At 41.6% G+C, this 16,615-nt stretch overlaps 1 protein-coding gene across 1 annotated transcript in view; it reads right to left on the bottom strand.

The window, feature by feature from the left end:
• Positions 1–9,241: 9,241 nt before the first annotated feature.
• LOC106601094 (protein shisa-9B) overlaps positions 9,242–16,615 on the bottom strand; it is a 32,371-nt gene continuing 24,997 nt past the window's right edge. Inside the window, exon 4 of the mRNA XM_014193012.2 lies at positions 9,242–13,367. Coding sequence (XP_014048487.1) covers positions 12,949–13,367 — 419 coding nt within the window. The 3' untranslated portion in view covers positions 9,242–12,948. The remainder of the gene's footprint in view (positions 13,368–16,615) is intronic.

The following is a 16,615-nucleotide window of genomic DNA, read 5'->3' on the forward strand; positions in this document are numbered from 1 at the left end:
GCAATTTTTAACAAGGGATGAGCTTTTCTTAGTAATCTACTTGAGAACCATTTTGGGTTCAAGTACCTTTTGCTTTCGTGAAGCTTTTAGAGTGAGGTTTAGTGCTTTGATATTTAATAATCTCAGTCCAACCAGTTCATATTCACTAAATAGATAGGCACGGTTTATCTTGTCTGGTTTAGCATCCCAGATAAAGCAAAATATTTTTTGCTCATATTATTTGAAAGTGAAACATCAGGAGTAGGCAGCGCCATAAGTAAGTGAGTAAACTGAAATATGACTAGGGAGTTAAATCAGTGTAATTTTTCCATAAATAGACAGGTATTTACCTCTCCATGGGTGCTGGATCTTGTCTAGTTTTACTAGTTTTCTATTGGAATTCATTGTGGAGAGCTCATTTATATCTTTTGTGATATGAATACCAAGTATGTCTACTTCACCGTCAGCCCATTTTATAGGTAAACTGCAGGGTAATGTAAAAGTTGTGTTTTTTAAAGATATATGTCATATGGTACACTTTTCATATTTTATGTTTTAGTTGAGAGACATTGCATGGCTCTAGCTTGTGGACTTAATATAAAACTTGAGTCATTGGCATACATGGACACCTTTGTTTTTAAGCCTTGGATTTCTAATCCTCTAATGTTGTTATTTGATCAAATTTTAATAGCAAGCACTTCGACGGCCATTACAAATAGATATGGTGACAGTGGATACCCTTGTTTAACTCCTCTTGACAGTTCAAAACTCTGAGAACTAGCCGCTGTTTACTATTTTACACCTGGGGTTGCTATACATTACTTTTCGCCATTGAATAAGAGACTCACCAAAATGTATTTATATAAAAAATCCAGTCTTACTGCATTCAAAGGCCTTTTCAAAATCCGCTATGAATAACAGGCCTGGCTTCTTAGATGTTTTGTGTTGTTCTATTCTGTCTGTTTCCTAGTTGTGTTGTAAAGTTTTGACTAACTTAAGAGCAATCAGATCAGAACCAGAATATCAGTTGAATCCAGTGTATACGGTAACTTCCATTCTTTTGGACAGACTTTCTGTTACTAACTATAACTTTCAGAACTTTCCCAACTAAATGCACAAGAGTATAGTTACTCATCTAATGTGTGGCTGAGACATCTTACAAAATGAGAGGGAAAAAATCTTGTCAATAATGCATGCGTACTGACATTTCATGAAGGTAGGATGATCAAAGAAGACTGGCATCCACCAGGATGTGCACTTGTTTAACGGAAGGTCAGCAAATCAAAGCCCTGATGAGCTTCGGTAGGAAACCAATTCCATTCATCCTGAGGTGCAAATTCCACCCATCCCGGAACTTTAATGGGTGAGCTCAATCAAGTGCACCTACACATACAATAATCATTTTGAAGTCACTCAGGTTTAAATTCAAGCACCTGCTGTCAGAGCATCAGCTTGTGAGCACATTGTCCAATGTTAACATAGCAGATATAACTACAACCGCTGCCTCATGCTGACAGACAGAAGGCTCACACTTCAATGTTCACCAAGTCCAAAGCACCATTAATTCTCAGTGTACATGATTGGACAGAACTAGCTTGCCAGGCGGATCAAGCTCTCGATCTGAAAGCAACACTCCATATAACCTGACCTGCACTCTACCCCAAAATACCTGTTTGTTCCTCTCAGATACAGAACATCTTCCATTTTACTTCATTAGTCTGGATTTAGCTCTAATTGTGCAACTGCAGAAAATATTGGTTTAAAAATAGATATATGAAAAGGTGACTGCCTTCCGAAAGTCAATTTCAGGAAATCCACTTCCACGCAGCCTTTTTCTGTAAATCATCCTAATCCACAGATGAAATTGCTTCTCATTTCAGGAATTAGGATGTTCCAATCAAATGAAATCTCCAAAGGCCCTGTGTGTGAGTGAGACAATAGAAATTATATCATTTCAAAATGGCTCCCCAGTAGAGTTCTTCACGGGTTCGGGTCTGAAATTGAAATCTTTCCATTGGGTCCGGGTGGGATCTGGGTCTGATTATCCTTGGGTCTGTTCGAGTCCAGATCCAACTTTTTGGACCTGAGAAGACCTCTACTTCACAGCCCCTCAATGTAAACCACACAGTACATCCCCCAAGGAGGTGTCACACATTAGTCTGCATCTTTATTCTGCTGCTATTCAACAATATCATATCTCAGTCATCTACATTATAGTACATGTCAAATCAAATCAGATTGCAATTGTCACATGCGCCAAATACAACCTTACAGTGAAATGCTTACTTACATGTCCTTAACCAACAATGCAGTTTTACCTTAAAAAGTAAGAGATAATAATAACAAATAATTAAAGAGCAGTAGTAAATAACAATAGCGGGGCTATATAAAGAGGGTGCCGGTACAGAGTCAATGTGCGGGGGCACCGGTGTCGAGGTAATTAAGGTAATATGTACATGTAGGTAGAGTTATTAAAGTGACTATGCATAGATATTTACAGAGAGTAGCAGCATCTTAGAAGGGGGGGGGGGCAATGCATATAGTCTGGGTAGCCATTTGATTAAATGTTCAGGAGTCTTATGGCTTGGGGGTAGAAACCTCTTGGACTTAGACTTGGCACTCCGGTACCACTTGCCGTGCAGTAGCAGAGAGAACAGTCTATGACTAGGGTGTCTGGAGTCTTTGACAGTTTTTATGGCCTTCCTCTGATTCCGCCTGGTATGGAAGTCCTGGATAGCAGGAAGCTTGGCCCCTGTGATGTACTGGGCCATACGCACTATGGCCCAGTACCTTGCGGTCGGAGGCCGAGTGCCTTGCGGTTGGAGGCTGAGCAGTTGCCATACCAGGCTACCCGTCAGGATGCTCTCGATGGTGCAGCTGTAAAAACTTGGGAGGATCTGAGGACCCATGCCAAATCTTTTCAGTCTCCTGAGGGGGAATAGGTATTGTCGTGCCCTCTTCACGACTGTCTTTGTGTGCTTGGACAATGTTAATTTGTTGGTGATGTGGACGCCAAGGAACTTGAAACTCTCAACCTGCTCCACTACAGCCCCGTCGATGAAAATGGGGGTGTGCTCGGTCCTCCTTTTCCTGTAGTCCACAATCATCTCCTTTGTCTTGATCACGTTGAGGGAGAGGTTGTTGTCCTTGCACCAAACAGTCAGGTCTTTGACCTCCTCCCTATATGCTGTCTCATCGTTGTCGGTGATCAGGCCAACCACTGTTGTGTCATCGGCAAACTTAATGATGGTCTTGGAGTTGTGCCTTGCTGTGCAGTCATGAGTAAACAGGGAGTACAGGAGGGGACTGAGAACATACCACTGAGGGGCCCCCGTGTTGAGGATCAGCGCGGTGGATGTGTTGTTACCTACCCTTACCACCTGGGGGCGGCCCATCAGGAAGTCCAGGATCCAGTTGCAGAGGGAGGTGTTTAGTCCCAGGGTCCTTGGCTTATTGATGAGCTTTGAGGGCACTATGGTGTTGAACGCTGAGCTGTAGTCAATGAATAGCATTCTCACATAGGTGTTCCTTTTGTCCAGGTGTGAAAGGGCAGTGTGGAGTGGAATAGAGATTGCATCATCTGTGGATCTGTTGGGGCGGTATGGAAATTGGAGTGGGTCTAGGGTTTCTGGGATAATGGTGATGATGTGAGCCATGACCAGCCTCTCAAAGCATTTTTATGGCTCCAGATATGAGTGCTACGGGTTGGTAGTCATTTAGGCAGGTTACCTTACTGTTCTTGGGCACAGTGACTATGGTGATCTGCTTGAAACATGTTGGTATTACAGACTCAGACAGGGAGAGATTGAAATTGTCAGTCTAGACACTTGCCAGTTGATCAGCGCATGCTTGGAGTGCACATCCTGGTAATCCGTCTGGCCCTGTGGCCTTGTGAATGTTGACCTATTTAAAGGTTTTACTCACATCGGCTGTGGAGAGCGTGATCACACAGCTGAACAGCTGATGCGCTCATGTATGTTTCAGTGTTACTTGCCTCGAAGCAAGCATAGAAGTTATTTAGCTCGTCTGTTAGGCTCGTGTCACTGGTCAGCTCTCAGCTGTGCTTCCCTTTGTAGTCTGTAATAGTTTGCAAGTCCTGCCACATCGGACAAGCGTCGGAAAGCGGCAAGCTCTACGCTTTAGCTCAGTGTGAATGTTGCCTGTAATCCATGGCTTCTGGTTGGGGTATGTACGTACAGTCACTGTAGGGACAACATCATCGATGCACTTATTGATGAAGCCAGTGACTGATGTGGTGTACTCCTCAATGCCATCGGAAGAATCCCGGAACATATTCCAGTCTGTGCAAGCAAAACAGTCCTGTAGTTTAGCATCTGCTTCATCTGACCACTTTTTTATAGACCGAGTCACTGATGCTTCCTGCTTTAATTTTAGCTTGTAAGCAGGAATCAGGACGATAGAATTATGGTCAGATTTGCCAAATGGAGAGCGAGGGAGAGATTCGTTCGTGTCTCTGTGTGTGGAGTACAGGTGGTCTAGAGTTTTTTTTTCCCCTTTGGTTGCACATTTAACATGCAGACAGAAATTAGGTAAAACTGATTCAAGTTTCCCTGCATTAAAGTCCCCGGCCACTAGGAGAGCCGACTCTGGATGAGCGTTTTCCTGTTTGATAATGGCGGTATACAGCTCCTTGAGTGCAGTTTTAGTGGTCTGTGGTGGTATATAGACAGCTGCGAAAAATACAGATGATAGTGTGGTCTATAGCTTATCATGAGATACTCTCTGGCGAGCAAAACCTTGAGACTTCCTTAGATATCGTGCACCAGCTTTTGTTTACAAATATACATAGGCCATGCCCCGTGTCTTACCAGAGGCTGCTGTTCTATCCTGCCGATATAGTGTATAACCCGCCAGCTGTATGTTATTAACGTCGTCGTTCAGCCACGACTCTGTGAAACATAAGATTTTACAGTTTTTAATGTCCCGCTGATAGGATATACGTGCTTCCAGTTTGTCCCATTTATTTTCCAGCGATTGAACGTTAGCTAACAGTACGGATGACACAGAGAGATTAGCCACTCGTCGCCTGATCCTCACAAGGCACCCCGAACTCTTTCTGTGAAATCTCAGTTTCTTTCTCCAGCAAATGACGGGGATGAGGGCCTGTTCGTGTGTTTGGAGGTATATCCTTCCCGTCCAACTCACTAAAGAAAAATTATTTGTCCAATTCAAGGTGAGTGATCGCTGTTCTGATGTCCAGAAGCTCTTTTCGGTCATAACAGACGGTAGCAGCAACATTATGTACAAAATAAGTTACAAACAATGCGAAAAAAACTGACAAAATAACACGGTTGGTTTAGAGCAAATAAAACGGCAGCTATCCTCTCCAGCGCCATCTTTCTAAGAGCATACAGGGATTTGACTTTGAAGTCTGTAATCTTAAAATGACTCATGATGGAGAATGAGTTGCAGTGTAGCATCCACTTGGACTTTCCCTCTGCGGGCTGGCCAAGTTCTATTTGTACCTTTTGCCATACAAAGGAAATTATGTTAAATGTTGGCAAGTGGAGTAAATTGCTTTTCTTTGACAGCCTACTGGGAGTGCAAACCTTAGACCGTTAGCTGTTATGAATTACATTGGCCTAGTTAAATGAACTTTCTGTTGAATCCATCAGCACTTAGGTGCTTTTGTTTGAACAGTTTTCTGTCCAAAATAGTGAGTGGCCCACTTCCTCTCACTGAAAGGTTGTCCTTTTATTAGACTGGACGTTCGGATCTGGAATGCTGCTTTGGCCTACATACAGTACATTCAAGCACACACACACACACACACACACACACACACACACACACACACACACACACACACACACACACACACACACACACACACGTTTGTGCTGGGTCACTATATTATTTCAAGAATAGTTTTTCTTGGAAACACATACCTTTCATCTATGTTCTTTCTCTCTCTCTCTGCAGTCAAATGAAACACGTCAGTCTTTCTTCCACTTCTGACGTGAGATGTCATGAAGGTTATCCTGCACCTGCAGAGCCTGAGATCAATGAACAAACAACCACAGAGATGCACTTCCTTTCTTTTTCCAGAACGACATATTTGTATTCTTTGGAGCAGATAGTTCTAGCAGAAAAAGTTGAATACTTTACCAAGATCAAATCAAATCAAATGTATTTATATAGCCCTTCTTACATCAGCTGATATCTCAAAGTGCTGTACAGAAACCCAGCCTAAAACCCCAAACAGCAAGCAATGCAGGTGTAGAAGCACGGTGGCTAGGAAAAACTCCCTAGAAAGGCCAAAACCTAGGAAGAAAGCTAGAGAGGAACCAGGCTATGAGGGGTGGCCAGTCCTCTTCTGGCTGTGCCGGGTGGAGATTATAACAGAACATGGCCAAGATGTTCAAATGTTCATAAATGACCAGCATGGTCAAATAATAATAATCACAGTTGTCGAGGGTGCAACAAGTCAGCACCTCAAGAGTGAATGTCAGTTGGCTTTTCATAGCCGATCATTGAGAGTATCTCTACCGCTCCTGCTGTCTCTAGAGAGTTGAAAACAGCAGGTCTGGGACAGGTAGCAAGATAAGATAATAAGATGTCTGTGCTGTGGTTGTTGTTGGAATTTTATATAGCAGAAGATATTTTAAATCCAAAGTTGGAACCTCAGTTTTGGTCAGTGAACCTATAACCTACCCACTGGGCACAGACGTCAGTTCAACTTCTAGTTTTGATTTACATTTGGTTGTGAATTCAACGTGAAATCAACAACCATAAAATCACCATGTCATTGGATGCAGATTAAACGTTGAACGAAAAAAAAAGACTAAATTCCCTTATGTTCATGACTTTTTTCAAATCCAATTAGTTTTCCATGTTGATTCAGTGTTATCACATTGACTTTTTTGTTTGAAATGACGTGGACATAACGTTGATTCAACCATTTTCCCCCCAGTATCTTCACTCTGAGGCTAGAAGATGTGAAATACAATGCTCTTTATGGGAAGCCTGGGTGTCAGCATCAGAGCAGAAGCGGTACATTATAATACAGTAACTCCTGCTTCAGTGTGGCCTTAATTACTAGAACATTAACTGTAGTAATTAGGCCAAGCCCACAGCAGGTGAGACAGTGGCAGTTGGAAGGGTGTCTGGTGTCGCGTCATTGTCATTGTCATTGTCATTAAAGAGGGTTTGTTTAAAAATGATAACAGGCTGTCACACTGTTGATATACAATGTCTTACTGGGTTTCTAGGTTAATACTCAAGTGTTCTGCAAAATGAAACGAAAATAGCATGGCTTTAGGACGAAAATATCCTTTACATATTGAAAACCATATTTGAGGAAAGAGAGACATCCAGTTCTGTTTCATTTGCTTAGCTTTTGAGCGAGGTCAGTTCTCTGAATGTAGTTCACTGATAAATCAGTTTCACCTAATAAGAATCAATGACACAGCCTCATTACCCTTTATGACCCTTAAAACCTCTCAGCGAATTACACTTGACCTTAGAGTGACGTTTGTCAGCAGCAGACATTTAAACTAAAAGGGATGACAAACAAATGTGCCAAACTCTAAAATTTAGCATGTATGTATGGACATGAGTCACGGATGCCAAAGTAGTTCTGTGAACAGTGAAGTTTCATAGCGACATGATTAATCAGATGAGCAGTCTGGATTAGTCTGAGTCGGGTCTCTGTTGGCAGCATCTGTGGTCTTGCTGAGACCAGATAATGGTTCTTGAGCAGATGTCCTTGTTTCATAAGCACAGATAGCAAAACAAGGTATTCCAGATGGTCTCGGAACACAACCACTCATAGCATTAGAATGACTGTGCAACCACTTGCTAGTCTCAGCGAGCCTCTTCCAACATATGGGTGTTAAAGGGATATTTCAGCCATATTTCATATTTGTTTCCTTACTTTGAAAGCAGTCTACGGACAAGGAGGGACTGCAAACGAATCCACGCTATGGGTTTGTTTACCTAGCCACTGCCACCAACTGCTAATAGTTACTGGGAGTCCTGTCCTGCACAATGGCATCCCGTTAAAGATAAGACATGGAAAGATGATCTTTGACTAATTTGACTAATTGCTGTCCAGGTGCCGACTACTCAAGACTGAAGTTCTCTTGCGCTAGTAATTCACACTCGGATCCAACCATTTAAACAACTACATCGTGACATCCACAGGCTCATTGTCTGCTGGGAGCCACAGGAACGATTCCAGTTCTATATTTATCCAAGCTGAAGCAGGAGATTATCTCGTACTGACTACTTCACATGAGAGTGACATAGGCACTTCAACAGCTGCCATCTCCATCTGTAATAAGGCCGCAGTCAGCACGTCAATATTGGCTAATCTCCTATACGACTGGCTGGATGGTGGAGAATTTAAGAGGCTCCTACAGTTTTAGCCAATGGTAATGACTCAATCAGGGGAGTTAAGTTTGTGCAACTTGAACTTGAAAATCATCAGTTTAAATGTCTCAACATGTTGCTCACTGTCTTAGAATTTTTTTCAAAATCAAAACTTTACTCAAAATAACTTTATTTTAAAAAGTCAAATTTAATCTGATTAGCTAGATAAACTGGGTTAAAATCGGTAGAAGAAAAAAAATCTAAACTTACCCCACTCAATGGCCAATTTGAAGATTGACAAGAATGAAGCTGAGTGTCCCAATAGTACCTCTAAAGTACCTGTAAAGACCTTCTGTTTGAGCAAACATTTAATGTGGAGCTGACACCATAGCCTTGCTGCTGATGGATGGTGTCGAAGGAGAACAATCTCCATAGAAAGGTCAGCAGAGTTGTGTGTTAATTAAAACGTCCAGGGACAGATTGGGCTTTAATGAAGAGCCATCTCAACATGAAGAGAAAGGCAGGGCTCTTCTCCTGTTGATAGATGAGCCAACAGGGCTGCTAAATGATCACGCTAGACAGCCAGGTTAACTTTCATTACAGGGAACAAGGCGTGGCGTAGGACCACTGGGGTTTTATTAGCTAAGTTGAATGCTTGGGAACACAATCAGTCTACACTGAATGACTGCAAGTGGATGCTGTTCAAAGGAATTTCTTCAAGTTTACGATGACCTGTGCAGCCTCCTTCCTGTATGTTCTCTAGAAACGTTAACTGGATAAATGACCGATTGGGTTCTAACCTGGGTCTAATTTGCGTCGCGTGACACAAGTGTTAGCCCTCTAAGCTAAAGCCTAATCATAGTAAGATCAAGAGAAATGCAACATTCAAATAATGCAACCATGGATATACTGTACCTCACCACAAAAATCTTGAGAAGAAACAGATTTATTGTAAATATGATTTTAGATGTGTACAATACAATGGAGTTTCCTCTTCCCACCTTGCACATACATATATGACAAGTAATATTTCATTTTGTTAGAATACAAAATCAGTTGTGCTTCATGAATAACATGATCCACTGACAAAGAGCACCATCGTCTTCCCACTCCTAAAGGTTGGAACCAAGACCACTAGCTGCATCATGAATGCAATTCAGCCTCAGCCAGGGGCACAATTTAGTTCAATGGTAAATAATGTTTTTATTTAGATTGAGAAATTAGCAAAGTTTGGATGTAAATAGTTCAATCATTTCATAGGACATGATTTAGAATCAATGGCCATGTGTTATTACTTTACAGTATGCCATTATGTAGCATGATGACCAGTCAACTGGAATGTTAATCTACACGTCATGTACATGTTTTATGCTATTATATCAGTGGAAGCTATTTTAGTGAGGGAGTTATACTTCACTACTACACATATAAGTGTTACTGTAGGTTCCCTCCATGACAAAAATTATGACAAAATAGCTAATTCAATGCACTGTGGATGCATACAGTATAATAGGTGCACTCTATCTACAATCAATGGAGCTGTGGACTTCTGCACATGTTTTAACACTGAGAAACCAGATACATTTTCTGCTGATTCTAGTTAAAAAAGGAACTCTTGTTGGATATGATATTGTTATTGAGAAGGTCCTCTGAAGTGGAACAGTGATTTCATATCATGCTATACAGTATAATATTATGCATCAATCTGTTCATAGACCAGTCAGTATTTGGACAATTATATCAGGTGCACATTTCATTTGGACACAAGGCACAGACTTATTCTACGGCCTTACCAAAACATCACCTTAACTATGTACTGTACAGCCATACTAAATATGTCTCTATATTTATGACCTAAAGAATCAGCCCTTTTGCAGTCAATGCAAATTTGCAGTACTTTTCCTTACCATTTTCATTGTCAGACATTGTTTTGTATAGACAAATGTAATACACAAATACGTATACCTTTTTTTGCATCACATCATTGGTATTCTGAAGTCTTATTGGTGCAAATGTTGAACTGATATGCGTTGCATATATGCCAAAAACTGCATATATGACTTGTCTAGTCTAGAAAATTCTACAAAGAAGTGGCTTGTGTGATGAAACAACAATACAACGTGTTGCAGTTTGTGTGACTGTGAGTTACGTCATGCAATAGCAAAATAAAGAATTGAACATATTCATTATGAGAAATGTGAGATGGTGCCTTGGTTGTTAGCATATAGCAGCAATCTATAGTATTGGTGCATTACGTTTCACTGACAACGTGATAACACACTCAAAACATATAGTTGTGTGCCTGACTATACAATACATATCTGGTTCAAATGTGGTTAAAAATACATGCACTTATTGTATAGTAGGCCTTAGCAAATCAGTATTGATGATTGTTCCCTTAGTCGAATCCATACTGTACCAACTACAAATTAAAAATACTTTTTGTCCACCTCTAATGCTTTCCAAAGTTCTAAAAGTAGAGAATGTGACTCACGGCTGTTCTTACCAGATCTCATGTGGTGAGTAAGAGAATGAACGACAAGCTGCTGGCTGTCACTCCTCCAGCCATTAGAGCCACTTTGTCACTGGTAGACAGACTAATGGACAGCGGAAAGCCATGGGAATTTGAGAGGCATGATTAAGACACACGGACAAAGTGTGGGCTGCTCTTGAATCAGTGGGCAGTGACAAACGCAACACATGGCAAATTGCATCAGAAGCCCTTTATTTAAAAAGCTTTTTTTGGTAAGTGTGGCATGCTAATGCACTGTGCTGCTCGTGTGGGCTCCCAAGAATGGAGTGTTGGGAGAAAAATGTACTATTTTTAATCTGATGACGCACAACTAGCCCAATGGAAAAGACAGGCACATCTTGACCTGTGTGTTTGTACATGGGTACTCTCAGATGTTTTAGTTGGCTACTCCAGATATTCAAAAAGAACACATTGTACTTTTATTGTACTTGTATATCTTATAAAGTTGATGAAAATGTAGATTTTATTTTTAAATAATAATAATAAACATAAGTAATATATGTTACTTATTAATATTAAAAATAATATGTTTTATCAATAATTAGTGCATAACGTATTGCAATTTCTCTTTTACAGATAGTTAAAGTTTGATTTGTGCATGCAATGACATCAACTCATGGTGATTTCAGAGGACCTTCTCTGTCTTAATCCAGGGCTTGAGCTCATACTAAATGAAATCCATCCACTCTATTTACCCAGGCTTTACCTTTCATGGCTGTTTCAGGAACATCCACAACCCTTTAACAACTCTCTGGGTAGCCGTAAAGGAGCCCTCAGTAGTTTTCTACTGCCACAACAGTCTGAGCTGGGGGCCTGGCTCTAGGCCATGTAAAGATTTGGTAGTATTGATGGAGGTGGGTGAGAAACAGGCACCCCTGCACAACATGAATCCCATACTAATCAATTTGGGAATTATCATAAATATATAGGCAATATATTCACTCATTTATTGGCAGTGATGTTACATGTATGGAAAGGACACAATTCCTTCTGTGTTTTCTCTATCATTGTTCTAAGGTACCACGGTAAACACACACACACACACACACACACACAATGCATTGTCGAATGAAAACAGAAATAAAGAATGTTAAATGATAGATGTAACTCACCGTTTACAACTGACAGTTGTGGACCTGTTTGCAAGATGAAGACATTTAAGTAAATTCCACACCTTATGCAATGGTTTATAAGACGAGCTCTTTGATTTGAACAGTATTTCATAGTTTTCTCAGAGAAAGGCACAGCCCTAACACCAGAGAGCAGAGTAGGGTGTGTATAATGTTGTGGCTACAGAACTGGTTTGGTGCAGTCTCATCCACCTCATGCTCTGTAGGCTCTGAAGGAGAATATACAGTCCATATCTGAAATTGTCACTGTTTCCCTATAGATGCAATCATGAGCCCGAGGTTCCGAGCATGAGCATTACCAACAAGTCCCCCCACAGTATATACACTACACAACATCTGAGGAAATGTCAATCAATGTTGAGGTGAACAATGTATCCCTTTACTAATGGCTGCTCCACTCCTCTGCTCCACTGCGTCTAGATCAAACCTACTGGCTTATCCGAGGTGGATTCAGTGGAAACTACATGAGATGATACACATTTTCAGGCCCTTTGAGATCTCAGTTAATACTGACAATAGGAAAAGTCTTTTGCCACTGGGCTTTTGTACAGTTCCAGTCTCTTCCACCGCTGCATGGCTCCAGACTCATCCTGGCTAACCTGTCCATCAGAGGTCAATCATTGCTATGCTCTGCTCATTGATGTTAGTCTGACTTGCATTATATGATTCGTTTGTATTAGTTGCAATATAATCATCAATACAGTGATGACCGAAAACTTGGAGGTTTGGAGTATGTTATTGTGGTCACTCTCCCCCCACTGGCAGGAGTCCCACACATGCCTGTCACATGCACAGTCAGCCACACGCATTAGTAGACACACAGCACCCCTAAAGAGGGGCACTCAATCCAGGACCGCTGTCCTACTTCAGCCTCAACCTTCTGACCATCTCTCTCTCTCTCTCTCTCTCTCTCTCTCTCTCTCTCTCATTCTTGCAGCTGGGGTTATAGTGGTTATGGGGTGGGCTCTCAGATCAGACAGTCACTTCTGTCTTGCTGTTGCTGACAAAGTAGGGCTGCGGAGGCATGTAGTGCTGGCTTCGCGAGGTGCTGTGCATCTCGTTCACCTGCTCTATGGTGCAGTGTTTCTTAGTGCCGTGGCTCTGCCGGCGGCCCACCGTCTCTGAGCCGTCCCAGTTCTTCTGCATCCCCGGGTTGGCGATGGTGTTGGAGCCATAGGCCAGGGTATGGGAGCTGCTGCTGTGGCTGCTGTGGCCCTTGGTGCTTTTGGACTTGTGTCCGTTCTGCTTTAGGGAAGGCTGTAAGGGAGGGCTGTAGGGGTTGCTGGGCTCCTGCTCTATGCGATGCATCGGGTGCATAGGGAGACTGCCCTTGGCTGCCATCTCTACCATGTGCCGCCGGTTGGTGTAGAAGTTGTCATTAACCTTCTCCGCTGGAAACAGACATACACACATACACAAGAGCAAAAAAACATAAATGAAAAAATATTGGAATCACAGCCATTTTGTTAATGTCATGCACAGGCAATAGCAAATGTTCCGGTCTTTGCTTTGGTGAGATTTATTTAGATTAGTTGAGATATTGAAGTATTTGAGGATTTTGGACTGTTTCCAAATCTATATTTATGTAAATGCAATATTAATGCCATATTAATCCTAAACTGGGGTAGATGACATATTGTCATGTGGGGTGAGGAACAGTTGAGAAAATGGTAGCTAAAGGTTTTTTAAAGGATACCGAGGTGAATAATACATTTTGCCTGAGCCGTGTTGAATGTTGTTGATATGTCCTGTATATCATCATGCCATTTGAATATATTTGTAAATGATTTTCCCAACATCGCCATTATCATCTGGAAACATGCAGGCTTTAGCTAATAGTAAACAACCCCCTCCAGATTGGTTGGAGAGTTTGCTCTTTTCAAAGCTGGCTGTGTGCACAGTTGTATTGTAATATGCAAATGAATATGTCCCTGAGCATTCTGGAATGTTTACTTGATTTCTATAGTATATTTGATGCTTTGTGTATAATATATCCTTTAACTATCGGACATAATTTGCCCATAACAGCCACTGACATTGTTACATGGTGTCATTTGACATGTCCAATCTGGTGCAGACCTGTTCTGAAAACATGATCCCCTCACTAACTGTGGAGCAACACCATACTCTACAGCGTTAGTCATTTCCCTGTGTGACATTTCACACTTTCCAATTAAATGTCCTGCCGTTGACCTTTAATCTGTTATGATACCCCGGTGGGCGGAGGCAGAGGCAGACGGCCTCAGCCTCAATGTTCTGGATCGGACACCGCCACATTAGAGTGAGACTCGTCTCAAACAAGGGAGGAGCAGTACAGAGCTCCCTCTGAACAATGTGCTTTCATAGCGTACACATCAATGGCCCACAGCTTAATACACATCAGAGAATCAGAGAGGAGGGACGGGACCACATTGGTTCACATAGACTCAACCCAAACAGTTTAATAAGTTTCCCCACCGGCACTCATTCCTCTGTTCTCCCTCCCATCCCCTGGTCACCGGGCAGCTCTCAATAGATACACTACCGTTCAAAAGTTTGCGGTCACTCAGAAATATCCTCGTTTTTGAAAGAAAAGCACATTTTTGTCCATTAAAATAACATAAAATGTATCAGAAATACAGTGTAGACATTGTTAATGTTTTAAATGACTATTGTAGCTGGAAACGGCAGAATTTTTATGGAATATCTGCATAGGCGTACAGAGGCCCATTATCAGCAACCATCACTCCTGTGTTCCAATGGCACGTTGTGTTAGCTAGTCCAAGTTTATCATTTTAAAAGGCTAATTGATCATTAGAAAACCCTTTTGCAATTATGTTAGCACAGCTGAAAACTGTTGTACTGATTAAAGAAGCAATAAAACTAGTCTTCTTTAGACTAGTTGAGTATCTGGAGCATCAGCATTTGTGGGTTCGATTACAATGCTCAAAATGGCCAGAAACAAAGAACTTTCTTCTGAAACTCGTCAGTCTATTCTTCTTCTGAGAAATGAAGGCTATTCCAGGCGAGAAATTGCCAAGAAACTGATGATCTCGTACAACGCTGTGTACTACTCCCTTCACAGAACAGCGCAAACTGGCTCTAACCAGAATAGAAAGAGGAGTGGGAGGCCCCGGGGCACAACTGAACAAGAGGACAAGTACATTCGAGTGTCTACTTTGAGAAACAGACGCCTCACAAGTTCTCAACTGGTAGCTTCATTAAATAGTACCCGCAGAACACCAGTCTCAACGTCAACAGTGAAGAGGCGACTCCTGGATGCTGGCCTTATAGACAGAGTTCCTCTGTCCAGTGTCTATGTTCTTTTGCCCATCTTAATCTTTTATTTTTATAGGTCAGTCTGAGATATGGCTTTTTCTTTGCAACTCTGTCTATAAGGCCAGCATCGCCTCTTCACTGCTGACGTTGAGACTGGTGTTTTGCGGGTACTATTTAATGATCAATTAGCCTTTTAAAATAATAAACTTGGATTAGCTAACACAATGTGCCATTGGAACACAGGAGTGATGGTTGCTGATAATGGGCCTCTGTACGCCTATGTAGATATTCCATAAAAGATCTGCCCGCTTCCAGCTACAATAGTCATTTACAACATTAACAATGTCTACACTGTATTTCTGATCAATCTGATGTTATTTTAATGGACAAAAAATGTACTTTTCTTTCAAAAACAAGGACATTTCTGAGTGACCGCAAACTTTTGAACGGTAGCGTACGTTTCCCCCCAGTCTTTATATCCCGTAATGATCCACCTGCAGCTTGACGCCTCTTCACTAGATTAGCAGCAGTCAGAGAAGTTTCATCTGATTGTCTATGATGTCACAGAGCGAATCTGGTGAATGTTCCACATGCCCGCCGCCACATCATCCTCTGTGGGATTGTGCCTCTGCAACTCTGACAGCTGCCATCTCACCCAGCCCCATTTATGGCGAGGGGCTTTGAAGTTCCTTTAGTTGAATCGGGCAGAATCCATAAAGAGACCCCTGTTTAATTAGGGTGATAAACGCTATCAAATATGTCTCCTTCACTTCTTTTAATTCCCCATCAGAAGCAGAGCTGGTTTCTGATGCCTGTCTCTCTGGTTTATTAATCCGAGCGTTTATCAGCTCTGCTAGCTCACTTTCCTGTTTCTCCAATTGGTCTATGGAGAAAACGACTGACTGTTTGAGCATCAATCAGTGTAAAAAAAAAACCTTAGAGATAAAGTCAACATGCTTAGACATTGCTTTCCTGTGAGCCTGATTAATCATTCCCTTTTTCTACATTTCAGAGGCATTAGTTCAGCACCATGACATTTTGCTTCAAATGGAGACGCAAAGATAACAGGGAAAGTCTCTGACATAACTACATGACGAGGAAATCAACAATATCCCCTGGCACATGACAGCCATACATAAATTCGAATCCCAATCTAATTCACTGTCTATGGCATACACACAATACTGAAATTGCAGAGATCTTCATGTAGACTTGTATCCAAAATGAATGCATCAAAGAGAAGGTTGCTTGCAGAATTGTCATGTTCAACTCAATTATAATTACAGCTTTTTGGAGAATGGCATGAGAAATAATTAGCCTAGTGTTTACAGCCAGAAGGGCGGCAGGCAGATCCAAAATGTCTTCAGACCACTCCCTGATG

Source organism: Salmo salar, chromosome ssa03 (genome assembly GCF_905237065.1).
Source record: "Salmo salar chromosome ssa03, Ssal_v3.1, whole genome shotgun sequence".
In the NCBI taxonomy this organism is placed as follows: Eukaryota; Metazoa; Chordata; class Actinopteri; order Salmoniformes; family Salmonidae; genus Salmo; species Salmo salar.